The sequence below is a fragment of the Temnothorax nylanderi genome, unplaced genomic scaffold, assembly GCF_030848795.1.
Source record: "Temnothorax nylanderi isolate EJ_2023f unplaced genomic scaffold, tnyl_v1.0 TNYL_tig0024_pilon, whole genome shotgun sequence".
Taxonomy (NCBI): Eukaryota; Metazoa; Arthropoda; class Insecta; order Hymenoptera; family Formicidae; genus Temnothorax; species Temnothorax nylanderi.
In genome coordinates this window covers 734,154-754,998 of record NW_027249086.1, presented here as the reverse complement: position 1 = coordinate 754,998, position 20,845 = coordinate 734,154, and the positions used below count along the sequence as shown (strand labels likewise).

Below are 20,845 nucleotides of genomic sequence, written 5' to 3'. Positions count from 1 at the left end.
CAATTTCTAGGAACACCACGACGAGTACTGACAATGAGACGAATTGACAGTGACATTCTTACTTCAAATGCATAAACGCAGTATTAAAATAGCGACGTGTGTCGTATCCAGGAAAATAAGGAAAAAGAAATGAAGGATTCTGAATCCCGATTCATCGAGAAGACTTTCGGAACTCGAATATGGAAGAGCCCTGCCGACACGCGTATCAGAAACGGGACCACCTGGCCAGAGATGCGTTCTTGAAAATCGACGAAACTTCGAGTTTGGGCGAGAGACAGAGAAGTCGATTGACAAGAACGAATATATATAGAGAGAGAAAGAAAGAGAGAGAGAGAGAGAGAGAGAGAGAGAGAGAGAGAGAGAGAGAGAGAGAGAGAGAGAGAGAGAGAGAGAGAGAGAGAGAGAGAGAGAGAGAGAGAGAGAGAGAGAAAATGAGAGACATGGACTCGCGGAGTACCGGGGAGAATCGGGGGACCAGGTCTCGACTTTTTCTCCGGTATGGTAGAGAGTGTTAGGCGCACCTTGAAAAGACTCAGCGCGGATGCTGACTGGCCCGATCAGTCTGCTCGGCCTGGTTTACTTCCCAAGTGTGTGTCCACCGACTGGTCCTCGCGTGTACATCTTACGTACCCGCAGGACTCTCTCGTGAGCGTGCACGCATACATTCACACGCTCGAATACGTGTACGATGACCGCCGCGGACAAAACGCGAGTCGAACAAGTGCGTAAGGATAGATACGCGTTTGTGTGGATACGTCAGGTTTTATTCGTGCGTTTCTCGTATGTAGGTAAAGCCGTTCCTCTTCTCTCGGTCCCCCTACGTACCTACGTCCTATTCTACTGCTCGCTATCCCGACGATCTTTCTCTATTCTTCTCGGAGAAACAACCGGAGACTCGGAGACGTCAGTTGCTCGCATCAAGATACTAAACCGTCATTCAGATAGACAACTCATCGCGTACTCGGCCTATACCTTATGCTATAAAAGCCTTTCTCTAATCTCACGTATTTGTCTCGGCGCTTTCCACCTCCGATATTCCCTCGCCCACTCCTTCATCTTCCATCGCGTCTGGCGCATTGAGTTCTCTTACTTTCGATCGAGTCACGAATCGATGAGCCATCAGTCGGTCAGGCTCCAGTTCTTTTACACGCCTCATCCCCATCGTTTCCTCGCATCCATCTCACTCGTGTTCTTTTTAACGTATTTCGCTCTCTCTCGCTCGTTGCTCTTTCTCCTCGCTATTCTACGATTTTGGCGTATCGTCGACATCCGTTAGTTTCACCTGAATTTTAAACATCTCGCAATCGGCGAAAAGACGATACCGGAATTCCAACGAGCAGCGCAAAAATATAAGATTACGATCGAACTAACACAGTAAGATAATTTCGGAATAATCGGTCACGCATATGTAGATTTCATTCAAGGAATGCAAGAATTTATCGATAGGAAGTGAAATGAGAAAATAAAACGGGTACACGGTTGTGTTCGATAATTATAGTCTTAATTTATTTGCGCATTAATAAATGTACATGTTATATGACAGCGAGCGTATTGCAGCTACGCGTGAAACAATAAATACCGAAGATGATCCGTGCATGAGTGGCCTCGTACGTGCGACGACCTAGAGTGAACACAATTGGATAGGAGACAGTGAAAAGAGAGATCAGACAGATATGAGAGTTTCGCGAACAGTTTGGAGAGAATTATTCGCAAAATGGAAATAAATAAAAGTTATGCGAAGAGAAAAAAGGAAATTTCGCGAGAGGAAATAGCGACGTGATTAAAGAGATGCTATGATAACGTTTATAAATTTTTTTCCTATGCTGACAATGGTTTGTATGCGGAGTAGGCGATATCATGTCCCGATCTCGCCCATCCGCCCGATCCATGTCCTCCCCCGACTTGAACAACTTCGTGTCCGTGATCGTGGCCGCCAGACACAAGTTTCTTTAATCCAATGATAGAAGCGAGTACGAGCGCAAGTTTGCTCACTATCAGCGCTTTGCCAGCCAACAGCGCGAGAGCACCGAGCGCCAGGGGTACTAACGTACCACCAATTAACAGAGGAATAGCGAGAAGACCACCCATTTTATTTTTCTTCTTACGACCTAGACATAGAGAAGACAATGTAATTACAATCTGACGGAAGAAATCTATATGTGTTTAACGAACAATAAAATAATGGAATTATAACAAACAATTAAATTTAGATTTAAATTAATTTCTTCGTAATAAAGGTTTAAATTGCAATTATATTCAACATACATTTATCGAAAATAGTGCAAGGATATCTAATTAATCAAGTAATTAAACTTTTCATATTTTATTATTAATAAATCATTTTCGTTGAATAACTTTATTAACGGTGTCTTCCTACCTTCTTCCGTGAAACTACGTTGAAGTTCCTCTACGTTTGGTAATTTCAGCTTCAGAGTGTGACTCTGAAAAAATTTGGCGACTTTATCGAAAATCATGCCATTGAGAGCATCCTCTTTATCTTCCAATGCTCGGGGTAAACTGGCTTCGATTTCCTGCAGAGATTTTTCTGGTTCGGATTCGTTAGTAGCCGATTCATCTTGAATCAGAGTGACGCCATCAGCCACATTCAATTGAGCGCTCCGAGAAACCCTATCTATAGCCGATAAGAGCTTCAGCTTCAGGCAAGGACTCAGTTCCGTGCCGGTACATTCCTTGTATACTTGATAGACGTAACGTAAGTCGCCAAATATGCCATTGCTATTCGATCTTGCGGTTTGTTGCTCGTTGATTGAGTTAGACGTGGGATTAGTTTCGGCCGATCTCGCTGAGACCGCTGTCAATAATACAGCCAGGCATACGTAATAGCGCGCGAACCGTTTCATTTTTCAAAGTGAAGAAAAATCTATAAAAGAAATCAATTCAACATTTGCTTTTATAATAATAAATTAACACACCAATAATATGATTCATAATTAAATAATATGGAATCAAGACAACTCTAACATGTTAGGCAATTAATAAATAAATCAATTAATAAAAAATAAAGCAATTACTTAATTTTGTGTGTGCGTGTGTGTATGTGTGTAAGCACAAATAATTTTTTAATAGTTTTAAATTCTAGATTATAAAAATGATTATTTATATTACAATTAATTATATTGTTAAATTAAAATTAATTAAAGTTTATGAAATTTGGTAAACGTAGAAAAATGTTAATTTCCTTAAAATTAAAAGCACTTATGCCGCATAATATATCTCAAAACATAATTTCTATCCAGAATCATGATATTCTTCGAATAATCCAATCACTTTTGTGTTATCTATCTGAATCAATTAGGATACATTTTTGAAATTTCATATATGCTTCCCGTATATATCACAAGTCTATAAGACTCTTATAGACAACACTTAATGCGATCGCCGAAGGTTCGAATTAAGCCGCGCAAGTCCCAATCAAGCACTGTACCTTCCACGCGGCTCGATACAAAAATCAAACGCCTTGTCCTTCGCTTCTCCCTCGGCTATCCGGCTGCGTCCACAGGGCTACCGACTTCTATTTAATTTAACACGATGCGTGCCACCACGAGATGCGTGTATAGCTGAGAGCACTCTAAGTAGACTGTACGTAACGGAAGCCCTGCCCTAGCTCTATATATCTAGTCAGGTATACCTCCGTACCGAGCGATATTCTCCCCACCCGGTTGGCATCGGTGTACACCACCATGGCGCGACTATTTTCATGCTCGCGGACATTGATTTGAGAGCGGTTGCTTTTGCGTTTAAACCAACCACCCGGGAGACGAGAGTAGAGAGCAGAATTCCACCGGTACGCGCGTCATGATCTCTCAAGCTCTCCCTCCGGATTTGCCTCCCACCAACGACACGTTGGACGCATCCGAGTGGTTCCACCACAGTTTTGCCGCCATGCTTCCTCTCCGCGGGCTTCTTCTTCTTTTTCTTCTGCATTGTCCTCCGCCCCGCTCGCATCTCACGTTGGTATCTCGCCGATTTAATTCGACCGGTTTAACCGCATTTCGTCCGTATCGTTATTCCGTATCGTTGTCCCTCTTGTGCGTGGGCGGCGCCGCTACCTACGCATCGGCTGCCAGTCGATTCGGTTCGATGCTCCCGCTGTTGTTCCTCGGCTCTAATTTCTCGTCGCCGCTCGAGTTCGTGGAGGCATAAGAACAAGATTGAAAATGAAAGGCGCACCTCGGAATGATCCGCCGTCGAAAACACGAGATACGCGCACCAGCTGCTGAAGACGAAATAATATTGTACATCGCGGATGTACAATAGAAAGCACTTTGACGTTCACGGTCATTGATATATTTGATAAGCAGGAAGCGCAATAAAATATAAAGTGTGTTATTGGCACGGGGCTACATGCCCATAGATTATTCTCTCCCGTTTATGATACTATAAAATCGTTCGTTAAACTGAGACGGCAAGATAATTTTTAGGAATCCGTTGCTCCAACTGTTTCTTTCTAGGCTATCTTAATTTATTTACGGTGGAATTTAGCGGCAATACTTATCAGATTACGAATAAGCTTCAGACAGAAAAGACACGCTTCCAAAATACTTGAAAATGTACGTCTGAAAGGTCGTGAAAAACTTTTCTAAATATCGATCGAGACAGTTTAAAGTTACTATCGATACTATACAAAAAATTACTACACAAAATTATCATCATCACATGTGTGCGATTGGATATAACTGCATTTCTCATTACTTCTCAAGTATTGGGCGCACAGTTATACTGGCAGCATTGTGGTTCTCTGGTTCAGCTATTAAATCAAGGTGACAATACGTTCCACTTTTCAATGGAAGATCCAACAAACATTTCCCTTTACGGATCAACATAATCATGTCATCGAAAAAGAGAAACGATGAATCGGCAAATTAACGTATACCGTTATGCGTGTTAGGCACAATTTCTTCATCCGATTAATCATCTAATTTGCACGATGCTTCATTCTCTTCCACTTGGTCCCTCGTATCCTTGACTTTTCATCCTGTACAATTCGATATACGCCAATAGACACGGCTTTAACTGGGTCATACCAAGTGAAAACGCGTTGCATGTAGATACGCTTAGACCATCGGCGTTTCAGCGAGGAAAAAAAACGAAACAGAGACCATCATCGCGTGAGGAAAAAAAGCGAAATAACTTGTATCGTCTATCGTAGAATTATTATTAAAATATGTACAGTATGCTTAGCGTATCACCCTCTTCGCCTTCGTTAAAATAGCGTTAAAACTGCCAGTGCATGACGTTTTCATTGAAGCGCACGTGCTATTAAGAAAGCATCGCGACCAGGTAACGGATGCAAAGGAGACGTTTCTTCTCCTCTCGCGGCTTGCTCCCCGCCGCGTCGCGTCGCGTCGTCGTCCACAAGTCCACGCGACTACGATGCTGCCGGAACTTACCTGCATAATGTCGCGTTACCGATTTCTCATACGCGTACGTGCCGTGGAAATGATCTCCCGACGGCGCGGCGCGGTATGGCGAAAGCGACGGATCTTGTAGGACGCCACGATGAGACGCGAAATAATAATCGTGCCTCCGCCGCGCCGCGCCGCCGTGCCGTTTCCGGTTCGCGGAACGAACCCCATCGAGCCGCGGCTCTGAATTCCATTTTGTACAACCGTTTCGTCGTACGGTGATTTTCTCGACCGGCCCGATACGCGTGGCTGCTCGGCCGATGAAACTGTCGTTATTGTACATCCTTTTTCTTCCTTAAGGCCACTCCGGTAGCAACGGAAAGAGCAACAGAGCAACATTATTCGCGGTATGCAGGTTACTAGTTGTACCTGGCGGCGCGTGCGTCCGGTTTTGGAGGGCAATTACTGGGTTGAGTTAAATATCGTGGATATTTATTGTGATTATGACACATTGTCTCGCTGTAGCTATGAATCGGTGGAAAGTCCAGAAAAATCTTACCTAAGATATTTGCAGACGTTTTTTTTTAATTATCGTAGAACTAATCCTCGTAAAACTAATAATAAATCAAATTAGTGGCATTTACATCACATGGAAACGAATATCTCTGACATTGATGCAGCTCACGATGCTCTATATTTTATTCCTGTGTATATTAATTTATTAATATATAATATTTATTAATTTACTAATATATTATATATTAATTTATTTTTCTTGCAGTAAAATAAGTTACATCTTAAGAGAAAAGAGAGAAGAGAGAAGAAAGAAGAAAGAAGAGAGAAGAGAAAAGAGAGAACAGAGAACAGAGGACAGAGAACAGAGAAGAGAGAAAGCGGCAAAGAAATATATATAAATATATATTTCTGCATATACCGTAAATCTACGATTAAATAAATCGCTCATGATCCTGAAAAGGAATTATACGATTTGTATTCCGGTGCAATAGAGTGTCTGTGCCGCGCATTCTTCGACTACTTTCGCCCGTGCTCGTGAACTTTATCCTATTTTTATTGTATATCTATTTATGTATGGAAAATGTGGTTCAGCGGTGCATCCGGTACATGGTTGTGCTATGAGTTCAATAGACCGTATTTCACGGCCTTACGTTACGCTTTACGGCTACGAGTGCAAGTGCAGTGTTATGTATAAATAGAAGCACTCGGTCATGAACCACGGTCACTCTTACGAGAGCCACAGGACGTGCCGGTTTCTTCGGCCGGTGAACGCTGCAGGTGAACTTAACAATGAAGCTCTTTTTCTTTGGGACAAGATGGAGTCATCTCATTTGTCGGTTTTTTTTATTACAAAAAACAGGAGGTGTCATAATGGAAAAGCACGCAGTCAAACATCAAATAAATATTAATAATATAAGATACAACGAATAAATATAACGAACTCACATATAAATCTAGATAATATAAAACAATGAGCATCTCCCAGAGGTACTGGTGACTGGCCGTGGGATAAATCGACCATTATTTAGGATAAATTAGAAAAAAAGTAGAAAAATAAGAAAGAAAAGAATCGGAATATAAGAGAGATCATGTAAGCATTAAAAAAAGGATAGGCAAATTTGAAGAGATTTTAAACTGAAAATAGCTATAAATAGGCATATTTTCCTGGAGTAGGAGATAGACTAGGTATTATACATAGCAACGGCAACAGCTTAGGTAAGAAAGGAAAAAGGAAAGAAACAACGAGAAACGCGGCGAGTGAAGTAGGCGTGAGTGTAATGAAAGGGAAGAGAATTGTCAGATTCTCCGTCAGAAAACGGAAAAGAAGCGAGAGGCGGGAAGAAAACTTTCTATGGTACGATTAAGCTTGTGGTTGGGGTTGGTGAGCGCGATAGGCAATCTCATGAGCATCTTGCGGTAGACTTCTGGCCCATCCGTGTCCACTGCTACCGTAACCACCACCGAAGTCACCACCGCCGCCGCCGCCGCCACCGCCGCCGTAACCGCTATGGTCGTCATGGCTAACATGGCTGCTGCTGTGATGCGGATGCGAAACTACCTCGTAGGTCACGTGTTTTTGGTGAGAGAGAAGTTTCTTCAGTCCAATGATAGCCGAAATCACGAGAGCGATCTTGCCCACGAGCAGAGCCTTGCCGGCAATCAAGGCAATCGCGCCGAGCGCCAGCGGCAATAAAGCGGCCGCTTTCAGGGCCATTGCCATCATCAAGGGTCCTAAGATTTTCTGCGCTTTCTCTGTAATGTTCCAAATGTTTGCATTTTAATTTTATATCAAAATAAGCGATATATATTCATTTCGATGCTTTTATCAATATAATTTTCAAGTAGCTTCTTAACCTGGTTTTATTGTGCGTACAAATATGATTCGAAACCTCATATTTGTCTTGATTATTTCTCTTGTACCTTGCTTTAATGAATAATAAGCACTTAAAAATATGTCACTGATTTTTAAAAAATTATACTTTTTATATGTCTATAAACATATAAGAAGTTAATAATTATAATATTATAATCTCAACGTAAATTAACCTGCTGAGACACTTGATTTGTGTAAAAAGATTGGTATATACAGTCATATATACAGCATCTATTTATCTCTAACGTGGATTGTAAGTATACGAACTGCGAAGTTTAATACTATCATTACTCTCTTTTCACACTTCTGTGGAGAACGGGAATTTGAGTACATCGTCAGATGTAATAACAGATATATTTGAGAGTTTACGTTTTTCGTTTTATGATGCCAATTATCCTATTATGAGATGTACTATCACGGTATCTACTTATATTTGTTTTCGGAACGAATGGAAAATAACAAATAATATAACAAGTAAGATATTTATGTAAAAATCCACATTCTCTTTGTGTGCTTATTTATAATTGATCTTGCATTTAGACTCAACTGAATAAAGATATAAAAATTCTCAGTTACAAGAAAACTTCATTAGAAGACAATAATATAATTTCTTAAATAGTATCAACTAGGGATTAAAAATCCGTAAGTCTAATAAAATATAAAATTAATGCGACAAAAAAATATATGTACAAACTTTGCAAAATGTTTTAATCAAAATGTATAACGATAATATAATGATTGCAAGATAATACATGTAAATTTGCAAATAATGTGGTATAATCCCGAATTAATTTGTAGAAAACTGATCGTTAATATTCACACGCTGGAATTAATCATTGTGTAACAGTAATAGCAATTCATAAATAGATAAACAAATGATCTAGCGCCGAGAGATACGAATGCGCACGCAAGTCAATTGTTCGCACATTATTTGTAGCTTTTGTAGGCCCGGTAATAATAGTCCTCTGTAAATCACGTCACGCCGGCCGATCACGGAGATCGATGTTAATGTTTTTTAAAGTGGAATAATAGTCGAAGGTCAAGGCGAAGTACCAGGATGGAAAGTATGTCAAAAATCTTGCGCGGCGGGATCTCTCCCGCTCTCTATCTATCTCTCTCCCAACCTTTCAATATCACCGGTGTTCTCCTCCTCCGTTGCGAGGTTCAAGGGGAAGCGGAACCAGTTCCTCAGTGGGTCAACGTCTGCGACCGGTATGGGGTTCCTCGTCGTCATCGTCGCTGTTCACACGGCGGCAATGAACGCAGAGAACTCCCATACTCCAGCTGACGTTGTCCCGATGAACCCTGATTACCTCTTCGATATGCGAAAATTTTATTTTATTTTTTTTCTATTGTATCTTTGTATAATTTTAAAAATTCTATTAAAATTTCTATTAAAAGCAGAAGAATATGCGAATCAATAACAAAAAATTAAAAATAAAAATATTATTTATATTATATATTAATAATAATATATATAAACCACATATCAATAAAAATCTTTAGTTGCATACAAAAGTATGATAGAACAAATTTGAAATTCTGGTATATCTGATTATCAGATATATATCCTAAATGATTGCATAAATAAGTTGGTGTAAAATAATTTATTTTTTCCCGTATTGTGTAGATTACTTAATAAAGACTGTAATAGTTAAAAATGTTGACATTTATAAATGCAAATGTATTGAGACTAATACTTCACATGTGTGTGTGTGTGTGTGGCTCACATATCGACTTGATTGCTACGCTAGTTTCGTTTTTAAAGCGATCTTTTATTTGGCAAATGTAAGTAATCACCGTAACAAAATTCCTCCGCGAATAACGAACTCAATAAAACATAATTAGGTGCTATCGTAACTGGTTCTGTATTAACCGGTTCGAGCGCATCTAAACCTAGGCTTTTACATAAGTATTAAGATATAAGTTTCATCACACGTGCTATACTCACTCTTTTTTCCACGGCTCTCGACAGCATTGTCGCTAAAGTCCTCGAAACTGCGTCCGGCAGACTCAATCGCTCCTAAAATATCGCTGCCCTTGAGATCAACTTTGACCGAATGCGTCCTCAGGAATCTTCCAAGACGATCAAACAATAACGTATCCAAATCGCTGGATTCGATAGATCTGCCAAAAATGCAAATATAAATGTAACAGTTCTCTCGAGTTAAACGTTCGACGTTTAAATTCGCATAAGCGCGATCTCGGGATCTCACAGAATGACAACCAACCTTGGCGCACCCTCGCCCTCGGCGTTGGACGTTTTTACGATGGTGATGCCCTCGGATAGAGTGATGTCTTCTTTGTCGGCCAGCATCTTGTCGACAAATGTGAATACTTTGTGCTTGATGCAGCTGATGGATTCCTTCTTCAGGCAATCGGTGCTCGCCACCATATCGTTCTCACTTCCGCTGGCCTTGTCGCTGGTCGGCAATGCCAGGGTCGCGGTCAACGCCGCTGACACCCACAATAACGTCACGAAATGTTTGGCCATTATCACCCAAGTGCGACTTCACCGCGTTTTACGCGTCTCGTACAAAAGACGCCGAAGATATCCTTAAGTCGCGTGCGTCACGTGCAATTTGTTTCTCGATTCTTCCGTGCCCCAACGTGCAGGCGCGTTGGTCGAATCAAGCACGCTAGGATGCGCCGATGCTGACTCGTGTGTTACATCTAAAAGAGGTTGCTTTGCTTTTATACCGAAGTATCGCACGAGGGGAGTCCTCATGGGTTCGTAGGCCATCGGGGGTCCGCATTCGCGTCGTACGCTCTCTCGTCTCCCTCCTTTCGCTGCTCCTCTCTCGTTACCCCCCCCACCCCTTTCTCTCTCTTACTCCGTCAAGTGTATCGGGTGCCACAGGATCTCCCCACACTGACTTCCTCCCTTTTCATTCATCTCCCTCTCGTCATCCCGCTTATTTTGGCAAGGTAAAAATCAGCGAAGCGCGAGAAAGAGGAAGAACGATAGAAATGCGACCCAAAAAAAAATTGGGGAAAAAAAAGAGTACCTATATAGTACAGAGAGATTCCTATATCGAGCATCTTGATAAATATATTCAGTATTCTTTAGCCAGGATTAACATGTATTCTCGAATTGCATTCTTCTGGCCAATCTTCTCTTCTTCTTCGTGTTTCTCAGCCTACTCTTTCTACTGACATATTCTCACGCTATGGACCTACTTTGAATTACATTAACAGCGGGGAGTCTCTCCGGTACCAATTGGAATCAAATACGATGAAGGAAAGCCGCGTGTACAACGCGACGGAAACCTGCAGGCATCCAAGACGACGGAAAAAAGTATATATGTAGATCCTATATAATTTGCCGCACCATTTCGCCCGACCACCCGCCTACTATTATTTTACGACGTTGAGTGTTGTGTGACTTAAATGACCACCATCGTGTACGCAGAAGTCCATATGTAACGTCGCAATGACGTTGATTTGAGATCGTTTAATCAACAAGTTCTGGTCAACTGTGAGATTCCTCAAAATGATTGTCCGTCGGTGTGCAATTCACGGAACAAAATTCTGAGGCTCTTCAAATAAATTACTCGATATTTCTCCTCGTTTATTGAAATAACCAGAAGCGCTTCGGTCGCTCCACATATTTCAACTCAAGGAGGCCATATAGTTTCGATAGACGATGCGCGCCGCATCTACCTCTCAAGGATGAAGACCTAGTGTCGGCGGATGCGATTACAAGGTCCATTAGCGACCACTGATGACTCATATCGTACAACTTTGGCTTGATTAATTCACACTACTAAGTACTAAGTAGCACAATGTAGAACACGAGGAATCTAGATACTAGTTGCTTACGGTAAACTGTAATTATTTTCCTTCCTTTACGCAGCCTTCCTAACTACAATGGTGAGTTAGTCATAGGAATTATCTCGCCATCTAATCGCTTAATTTTGGTCGGAAGTGGCGATTTATGGCGATCTCTTTAAGCATACAGATAGGGACAAAACTACACGAAGAACATCTCATACGAGAGTTCTTAACGTATCGAAGGCGTTTAATTGTTGCAGATGTGATGTTGCTCCACCTTCGAAAATTCATCGGCAGATGATGAACACGAGATATCATCCCTGAAACGAGGCCGCTCACCTATTTATAACTGGGTCGAGAGTTGGGCAATCGTTTTGGTATCTTTCTCTCTCTTGCTCTCTGTCTTTTGCCTCCCCTTCCTCTATCTCTGTCTCTCTTGCTCTTTCTCTTTTTCTTACTTTTTCTCACTGTAACGATGTTCTCGATCCCGACTTCTCTCGGGGATCAAGATCCCCCCGGTACGCGAGAGCGAATGTCGCCTTGAGCGAAATCACACACCTGACGCGGCCTGTAACCCGGCGAGTTCTTTAAAACATCAAGCTTCAAGCAAAATGAACAAAACGTCAAACAGAAAATCATCCATATATCCTTAGAAAAAAGCAAATGTCCCTCGTCCTCAATACTTAATTGGATGGAGAAATAACTACAAAGTCTCGTAATTTTTAATGATTCGTCTATCTAATAAATGAGTAAACAATGGGGTCCATACCCGTGTTTAGTATTATATTTAACGCTGTTTATAGTTATGTTAAAATAGCTACGTTAAATAATGCTAAGTTAAAATATCTATTATTGGCCCTTTTTTCATTTCTAGATTGCACTGAAACGTCAAGGAAATCGCTGAAAGCGGAGTGCTTCATTAAATGTTCCTCAGGACTCATGCATGCCGCAGGGCAGAGACAGAAAGAGAGATCCACGCTGCGCGAGCACGAATTAAAGAGAGCGTCGAGAACAAGTGATGAGAGAAACCGGGCTCGAATATCGCGACGCTTCTGCGATACTAATTAGTCAGACGCCGAAAGCAATTAAGCACAAGAGCAGCAATTAGATTTCGTTATAGCAGATACATCCATTCTGTACGACTACGTGACCCTGGCCGTAAGTTGTTGAAAGTCACGGGAAAGGTAACGGTCGCCCGGCGATTGTTTCGAAATCGCGACGCTCGACTCGGTTAAGTTCAAGGTGGTACCAGGTACATCTTAGCCAATGTATAAGCCAGTGAATGCATACGTAACACCATCTTATAATTGCATTGCCGGCATGTACCAAGATCGTAGACCGTCTGATCTGCCAAGTAAAAGTGCATTTTATGGATAAAATTTATCTCATGCGCGAGAATATTGTAATTAAGATTATCTAGATACGCAATGATAGAAGAAAGTAGATAAAGCGTAATAAATTTTGACTCGTAAATTTGGAAGATTGAACAATTTGACTTATAAATAAGTAGAATATGTAAATAATATATGAATATAAGCTTTTATTATATTTCTAACATTAAACAAGTAGAGTATAACCAATAACATAAATTATTCAAAATGTTTTAAATTGCTAAGTGTCTCGCCGACGTTGCTGAAGAGAAATGTTTGAATTGCTATGCAAAATGACAAGAAGATCGGTGTTCTATGCCAATTGACAGCGATATGCGAATCTAATAATGACCTAAGAAATCGACCTATCGCTAGGAAATCTAGTAACCCAGTGACGCATGAGAAACTCTCGAAACTAATCGTGACGTGAGAACCATACCTGGATTTAGATGCGAGTAAAAGACGCGATCGACACGGAACTTTACGACTCTCTAATAATGAGACGACCAACGCTTGGCGCTATCAACGCGGAGAAATTCCGCTTTTGTGAGCTCGAAGAACGATTCTATTCATCCGTTTGCATATCCGTAACATGGGCCGCAATTTTCAGGACTTTTTATTTATTCGCTCTGTGCACCGTGCATTTTACATCACATAATTGGAAGAAATACTATTTTTTACTTCCAAAATCTTTCATGTAGGTACTGCATCAGATATTTATAACTTCGTACAAAAAACTGAAGTAAAATTCTAATCAAATAACTGAAATAAGTTATCACGTGATAAAAATGACTAAAGATATAAAGACGTACAAATATATGGTAACATAGACTTCTGTTATTGTAATTAGGAAGAATCTATGAATCTAAATAATCTAAATCCAAAAAAGATATATCTCTTACATATAATGAAGAAGCTTAACTAATAATATAAATTTTTGTATTTTATTTTCACAACTGTGTATATTACTTTCTTAATTTAAAATTTGTTAGGAAAAAAGCATTTGTTCCAATCTTATATATATAATGGTATTAATATAGGATACCACGTTGCGCTCGGCTGTATTATGAATGAAAGTAACTCCTCTTCCTCTCGAAGCAATTTCGCGTCTTTTTCTCCGTTGTCCTTCCCGCAGCCATGTCGTGGTCGTTGTTATTACAGAGGAGCGTAACGAAGCATGACAATCGCCTTTTTGCAACAGCCAGTGCATCGCTTCTCTTTGCGCCGTTCTTATATGCTGCTCATACAAATAATTCGTATTTTATCCGCATGTAAATCTAATCGCGCTGCGCGTGTACTTGGCGCGAGACACTACCGTTGTCTCTTGAAATATTTTTATTTACTCATACACTTTCTGTCTAAAGCAAATTATCTATGAGTTATCGCGATGTCACACGATAGAATCACCTAATTAAAATTATCTTATTCTATATCCCAAATTTACTATTAATCTGTTACGTACTTTTTTTTCCTGTGACAATCGCACCTTTCCACATTATACTAATTATTGCTGCCCACACCGTCGTAGCGTGTCCTCATCGTATCGTTTTAGAAAAGATGATGTTATACCTGCACATACCTACCTATTGCCGAAGTAAAATTCTTTTTACTGCGTCCAGTGTGGTTTTAGCGCAGCGCGAGGAAGAAACGCGTCATTTTGTCTGACAACCTCCTTTCCAGCTATTTATTTTTCTTCTATGTGGGACTTAAGGACATCCGTCTCGAGAGATTTAGTGTTGTATGCCTATCCTCTCGACCCGATTAGGAGTGATGTACATGTGCCGCGACCTCTCCTCGACCTCCGGCTACCACGGATCGAGGAAACAATCGGCTCTGCCCGGATGCACCTGAGACATGCACTTTCCCCTGCAATCGTACGAGAATGCCGAGAGTCAGCCGGCATTTCCATCTCGTCGGCTCGGTTTCGAGCGGCCGCGGGCCGCCGACCGGATGACTCGTCAAAGAAACAGAACACTCGCGATGTATTAACGATTTCGAATGTGCTCTTTATGCAACGCGGCCGCCGCGAAGAGTTTCGCTCGTGAGAAAAAAAAGAATGTTTCGGACCTTCCTGGAAGACTGGAAAGTTGCTGCTGCCGCGGTCGCGGTGATTTCTCTTTTTTGAAGCTTCTCAGCTGGCTCATGAATTTGCCGGTGATTTCGGCATTAAAAATAAGAGCAATTATCAACAACAAAAAGAACTTCTTTAAATTAGTCGAGTTAATTAAATCAAAATTGATTATGATTTCAAAATTGAAACACTTTCACTGTTGTATTGCAGAAAAGAATATCTTGTAGAAAAGAAGAACGAGATAATTTGAAATATGGAAATATACAAATAAAGAAGGGATTTTAATAATTAACACATTCGAATTTTTAAAATACTATTAATGAATCACATATTACAAAGCGTACAAATTCGCATATAGCTTAATATGTTGCATATACATCATATTAGACTAGATGTAATTATGAATCAACTGTGATGAGTGAGTTCTATTACAGATTGTGATCGCGCTAAAACTCGCGCTAAAATCACGATGGCAAAGTCGTAATATATATATATATATATATATATATATATAATATTGCATTTTGTAATTGGCGAGAGTTACGTCATCACCAATCGTACATATTGTGACTAGTCTTTCAGTTTGATTATAGTTTATCGATCTATTTGCATACGCGTATGCGAGCGAATGTTATTAAATATTTAATGTACATCACGGAAGGGCCAAATACCCTATTCACTATTTAATAATAATAATAATAAATAAGAATAAATATTTCCATGATCGTGAACAATGGAGGATCAACGTGAGGCTTGAGTCATGTGACTTCCGCTGACATCCTGTTTTTCCCATCGCCCGTTGTTCAATGAAAAAAAGAAGAAAAAAAGAGACGAGAGAAAAAATTATCAACGATGGTCACTAGTGATGGTATCCAGAGTATGCCTGGCCGTGCGCGTAATGAGGATCTTCCCAACCGGAAGAACCACCGCTGGCCGGGCTGGCCCATCCACCGGATACGGGATTGGACCATCCACCACTGACAGGACCTGACCATCCACCGCCGACGGAACCTGACCAGCCATTATTATAAGCGGTGACGTCGTGATGGTAAGTTTTTCCTGACCAGAGTGTCTTCAAAGCGATGAAGGCAGAGATGAGGAGAGAAATGATGGACGCTTCGATCGCCTTCTTCGCTAAGAATCCGATCGTGAAGTACGCGAGAGCTCCTAAAAGACCAAGCTTCACTTTTGCGGCAATCAGGAGGGGCAGGATTGCTTTCAGACCTCCCTTCTTCTTGCCTCGAGCTAGAATGTTAAAAAAGATATATTAGATTAAGACCAATAAAATTAAGTTATTCGTTCAAATAATTGTAAGATGTAAATTGTCAATTTAATTTTGTCCTAGTATATATCGATATTATGAAGATGAGTATTATATCTATCAATCTTAATTTAGAGCTACCTTCAACAATCTCGTCGACAGCCTGACGAATTTCTGCTGGAGCAGATTCGCTGATGGTACGTGCTGACTCGTGGATTTTCTGGAAAGCAGATGCAAGATTGATCTGAAAAAAAAAATGATAGTTTAAATTTAATGCACACATGCCGTGCCTCTAAGTGTGAAAGAATGAAATGAAAAGCTTTATTAATCGTCAAAGCTATATTAATTGCCCACACCAGGCCCGGCCAACTTCAAACTGCGGACGACATTTCTCCCTTTTCCCCACTCTTCATGGATGGAAAGCTCGAAGTTGACTAGGCCTACACTCTATGTAATAGTTTCAAGTTTCAGTATTTTTTTTATGTACCCTAAGACTGCGACCGGTCAAAAACTGTCCAGCTTCATCACTAATGAAATTCTCAAGAGAGTTCTGTCTTTCCGCGATGTCATTAGCAGCTTCCATCTCTTGATCGTAACCAAGTTCCTTGCCAGATCTGGCATCGGCATTACTCTTCACGAGACTGACTCCGTTCACAAGCTCCAGTTTATCTTTAGCGAAGAATTCCTTAGCGGTCCTGTATAGGGTCTTCTGCACGCAGGATATGCTATCTTGCTTCAAGCATTCGTCAATGCTTTGTCCGGCGGTGAGAACGACCGCGGTTGTCAAGATCAAGAATTTCTGCAGTAGCTTCATGACCCCTTGCAGTTTCCACGAGACGTGTTACAAAATCTGATCGCGGCACGACGCGTCCGTAGGAGATACGAGAGATTCGTAGATACCGATGGATCTACGAACTTAGAATGAACGCCGTGTAAAGCCAAATTTCGTGTGGTCCATGGCACAATCCGTTTAGCTTATATTTGGCGGGCCCCTCCTTTACGGTCTACATCGGAGACTGCCCCACCGGCTTCTTTTTTTTCTTATTTGGCATGCATGAATGCGTGAACGTCCTACGTGTCGTATATGTATTGGTATATATGTTCGTTTAACCGTATATGTGTTCACCCAATAGACGATAAGTGTACCTATGACCGAAGTTCGACCATGCTGCCTACCACGAGCCACGATGCGACCTGCGACCTACCTACGACAAAACAAATAGAGGCCGGACGTATAGGTGCGAGAGACAACGCCTCGAACGCTAGTAAAATCGCTTTCTTCCAACATTTTCTTAAGCATACTGGACTAACTTTACATTGTGATATGCATTACACAGGATATGCAATTTTTAGTTGAATGTATTATAGATGTAAGGTATTGAAAGTTCCGGCCAAACGAATGTAGCATAAAAAAAAACAGATTACACAACACGCAATATTACATTACTGGCAATATATTACTCCAATGCTGTGATTCAACACGAGATATCATGCACTAGATATAAAGTATGCCTATTTTTATACACAAGGCGTAGTAAGTAATTTTGCTTTATCTTAAATTTAAAGCTTTAATTTCACTGAGCTTTGTAATATGAATTTAATAATATTTGTGTCATAATAAAAATAATTTAATATACTATAAAACCACAAATAACTTTATATTTTTAATATCATTTATCTCTTACACTTAAATAATGTACTTTTTTAATTTTATGAAACATACAATATATATATATATATATATATATATATATATTCGTGATAATTAATTTAATATATAAATATTTAATTCATGTACGTGCTGTGTAAGAAAATGATAAATTATGAGTTTCTAAAGATAGGCTATGCTCGCTCGAGTTCAACGATGTATGTTTCTAGTTTGTCCTAATTATTTTACACATTTACATATTCAAAATCGAAGAACGGATGGGACCCGAATTTCAAGAATGTGTTAATACTCATGTAAATAAACTCTTGAGAAAGCTCTTTCAATGATCTTTTAAACTCCAGCATTAATACTAATCGATTTTGGTTAATGTCAGTTGTATTCTAATTTATTAATATTGTATTGATATTAGTCATTTCCTTCAGTGAAAGACTTAATGAGAAATAATAGCTCACAATCAGTGTATCTATTCATTTTAAGCTACGAATATAACTTCAATTGAGTAGAAAGTGTATATGAATTTACGTAAACGTTGACAGATCCAATTGCTAAACTCGCGTGCAAATAATGCATTCATTATGATTTCTACAAACAGCAACAAACCGTGTTTAATAAGCTTAAGTTACAGCCTATTGTGTGTATTATACTTCCGAGTAAAGAAAAAAGAAAAACGATAATAAATGGAACAGCCGGACAAATAATGCAATCTTTATGTCTGATTAAATCCTATAGTCTTACTACTAAAAACTTCATTTGTGGAAACACCACTAATTGTAAGTCGGGTACACGAGGCTCGTATAAGCTCGTGTAAGCGAATGGTAATGTAACGAGTGATAACCCAAGTAGCTCAACTAACTTCTTAGCGGCGACAATCATCGCTGCAGTTCAAGGGGAAAAGTTTTAAGACTGCCGTACTCTCTCCTCATAGATAGGTCCTTCGTGCGTGCGTCGTTGATTTAAGGCGCGGATACAGGACACGATCAGCATGAATGAAAGAAAACTGGTATAGATCAAGTTCAAACATCCCGGATCCGACCTTCATCGCGGCGTACACGGACACCACTTTCTATTCTGACCCTGCAACTCTCACGGGCCAACGGATGATGCCGCTTGTCATTTTCATTTCATTCCTTCCTGCGGCGAGTGTAAAACGATACAATGCAACAATCAAGAAAACCTTCGCATTCAACAGGCGTATATGTGCGGCGTGGGTTTAAATTGCGAGAAAGTAAAACCGCCAATAATCTGACACTAAGACCATCAATGCGTCGAAAACGTGTACTTTAGTAACTGGTCAAAATTTCCAAATTGCAGAAATGTAATCAGAAATGCAACAGAAATGCATGTAAAATATATAATGTTCACCTACGCTTTGGAAAGATAGAAATACATGAAAAACAGGATATACTTTTTTTACTTAGAAAATAAATACCATATTAGATAATTTCTATATAGAAAGTTCTCTCTCTCTTTCACTTTCTCTCTTTCTCTCTACATTTTTTCTACCTTTAAATCTGTTAAAGATATGTAACTTAGAACTTTAAAATGAGAAACACGTTCTACATATTTTTATAGTACACAACGTAGTATTATGAAAAATATAAACATTATCGGATTCTAAATTTGTAAAACTTTCTAGCAACACTTACTTTTGTCTGAGTATCAGGTTCTTCTCTCTGATGAAATAAACTAAAATGTTCACGAAACGTCAGAATCAAATAGACAATTCACGCGGCTTTAAGCCGGAAACCAAACTCAATGTAACACTTTTTTCATCGTTTACGTATTACACGTTACAATCATTACTTTTCTTTACTACTTACATATTCAATAAAATGAAATTATAAAGTAGAAAAGAGGAAATGAAAAAATTGCATGCATTACACTTTGTACATTCTGTACTATTATTAAAGATCACGCGCGCGCGCGTGCACCTCTTTGTTAATTCATGCACATAATCACATTAGAAGTAACGTACGAAGGAGCACTCTCGTCTTGAACTCGGTCAACAAATCCTATCGTCATAAGAAGGGATTCAATGAAAAGCAAGTTTAATAACAACACAGTTCCCATCCCCAATCTTACGCCAATGCTCATTCATCCTTTCTCGGTCATTGGGTAGCACTCAGAATCCTTTCATCGATCCTTCACTCCCAACGGAAGAGCAAGCCTTAAAAAGTAAAACCAAAGTTTCTCCTGTATATACAGCGACAGCAATGATCGCTAAACCACAGGCACGCCCATCGTGGTAAAATCACTATGCTTTATGCGAATACGGGGTTGTAGATCCGCCATATGATTCCGCTCAGTGAAATGTAGATTAGGAATGGATATTTTAATTGAACAGATTACGTCAATTCTCGTTCTTGTCACGTGGATTATTTTTAAGGTAATTACTATTTTTAAAAAACTACTTGCTCGACTAGCTTCTTATTAGCGTTAATTGAGTAAACGAAAGTTTCAAAGTTTCAACAAATTATGTTAAAGGCATGCTGCATGTATAAAAGAATGATATAATTTGTTCTATTTAAATCAATAATTACATTTTATTAAAAAGACCGGGAAAATTTATATTCTAGTTTGTCGGTACCTTTAATTTTCTCTCTGTCTCAATTTTATTTTTACAGCGATAAATTAACTTATTTTATGTTAGAACAATTATTGTTCATTAAAATAATTCTAAAGTTATAAGTTTTAGTAAAAATTAAAATATCATAAACACGGATTATTAATTTTCAAAATTTTTCTAGATAAAGTCTCATATGAGAAAATTTTATCGTACATCTTTTACTTACTTTTTCCATAAAACTATCCTCTTTTCGGTTACACTACCAGTTAATACATCTAAATGTATAGAGGTCATTCACCGACTTTCAGAGGTCATGAAATTTTTCTAGACCAATATGCCAATGAGTCGAGATATTCCCACGGTATCTAGAATTCCGAGT

At 39.6% G+C, this 20,845-nt stretch overlaps 3 protein-coding genes across 3 annotated transcripts; all 3 read right to left on the bottom strand.

Moving 5' to 3' along the window:
• Positions 1-1,544: 1,544 nt before the first annotated feature.
• LOC139769655 (uncharacterized) lies at positions 1,545-2,884 on the bottom strand. The gene is made up of 2 exons (XM_071700916.1): positions 2,378-2,884; positions 1,545-2,108 (listed from the first exon to the last, which is right to left on the bottom strand). Exons 1-2 carry the CDS (start codon positions 2,859-2,861, stop codon positions 1,819-1,821), a joined length of 774 nt encoding a protein of 257 aa, XP_071557017.1. The 5' UTR covers positions 2,862-2,884; the 3' UTR covers positions 1,545-1,818.
• Positions 2,885-6,768: 3,884 nt separating this feature from the next.
• On the bottom strand, positions 6,769-10,249 carry LOC139769654 (uncharacterized). Its single transcript, XM_071700915.1, has 3 exons — positions 9,987-10,249; positions 9,707-9,882; positions 6,769-7,634 (listed from the first exon to the last, which is right to left on the bottom strand). The coding sequence occupies exons 1-3, from the start codon at positions 10,247-10,249 to the stop codon at positions 7,243-7,245; spliced, it is 831 nt and encodes a 276-aa protein (XP_071557016.1). The 3' UTR covers positions 6,769-7,242.
• A 5,021-nt stretch (positions 10,250-15,270) lies between these two features.
• Positions 15,271-17,803, bottom strand: Osi6 (DUF1676 domain-containing protein Osi6). The gene is made up of 3 exons (XM_071700914.1): positions 16,719-17,803; positions 16,373-16,475; positions 15,271-16,215 (listed from the first exon to the last, which is right to left on the bottom strand). The coding sequence occupies exons 1-3, from the start codon at positions 17,043-17,045 to the stop codon at positions 15,830-15,832; spliced, it is 816 nt and encodes a 271-aa protein (XP_071557015.1). The 5' UTR covers positions 17,046-17,803; the 3' UTR covers positions 15,271-15,829.
• Positions 17,804-20,845: the final 3,042 nt, after the last annotated feature.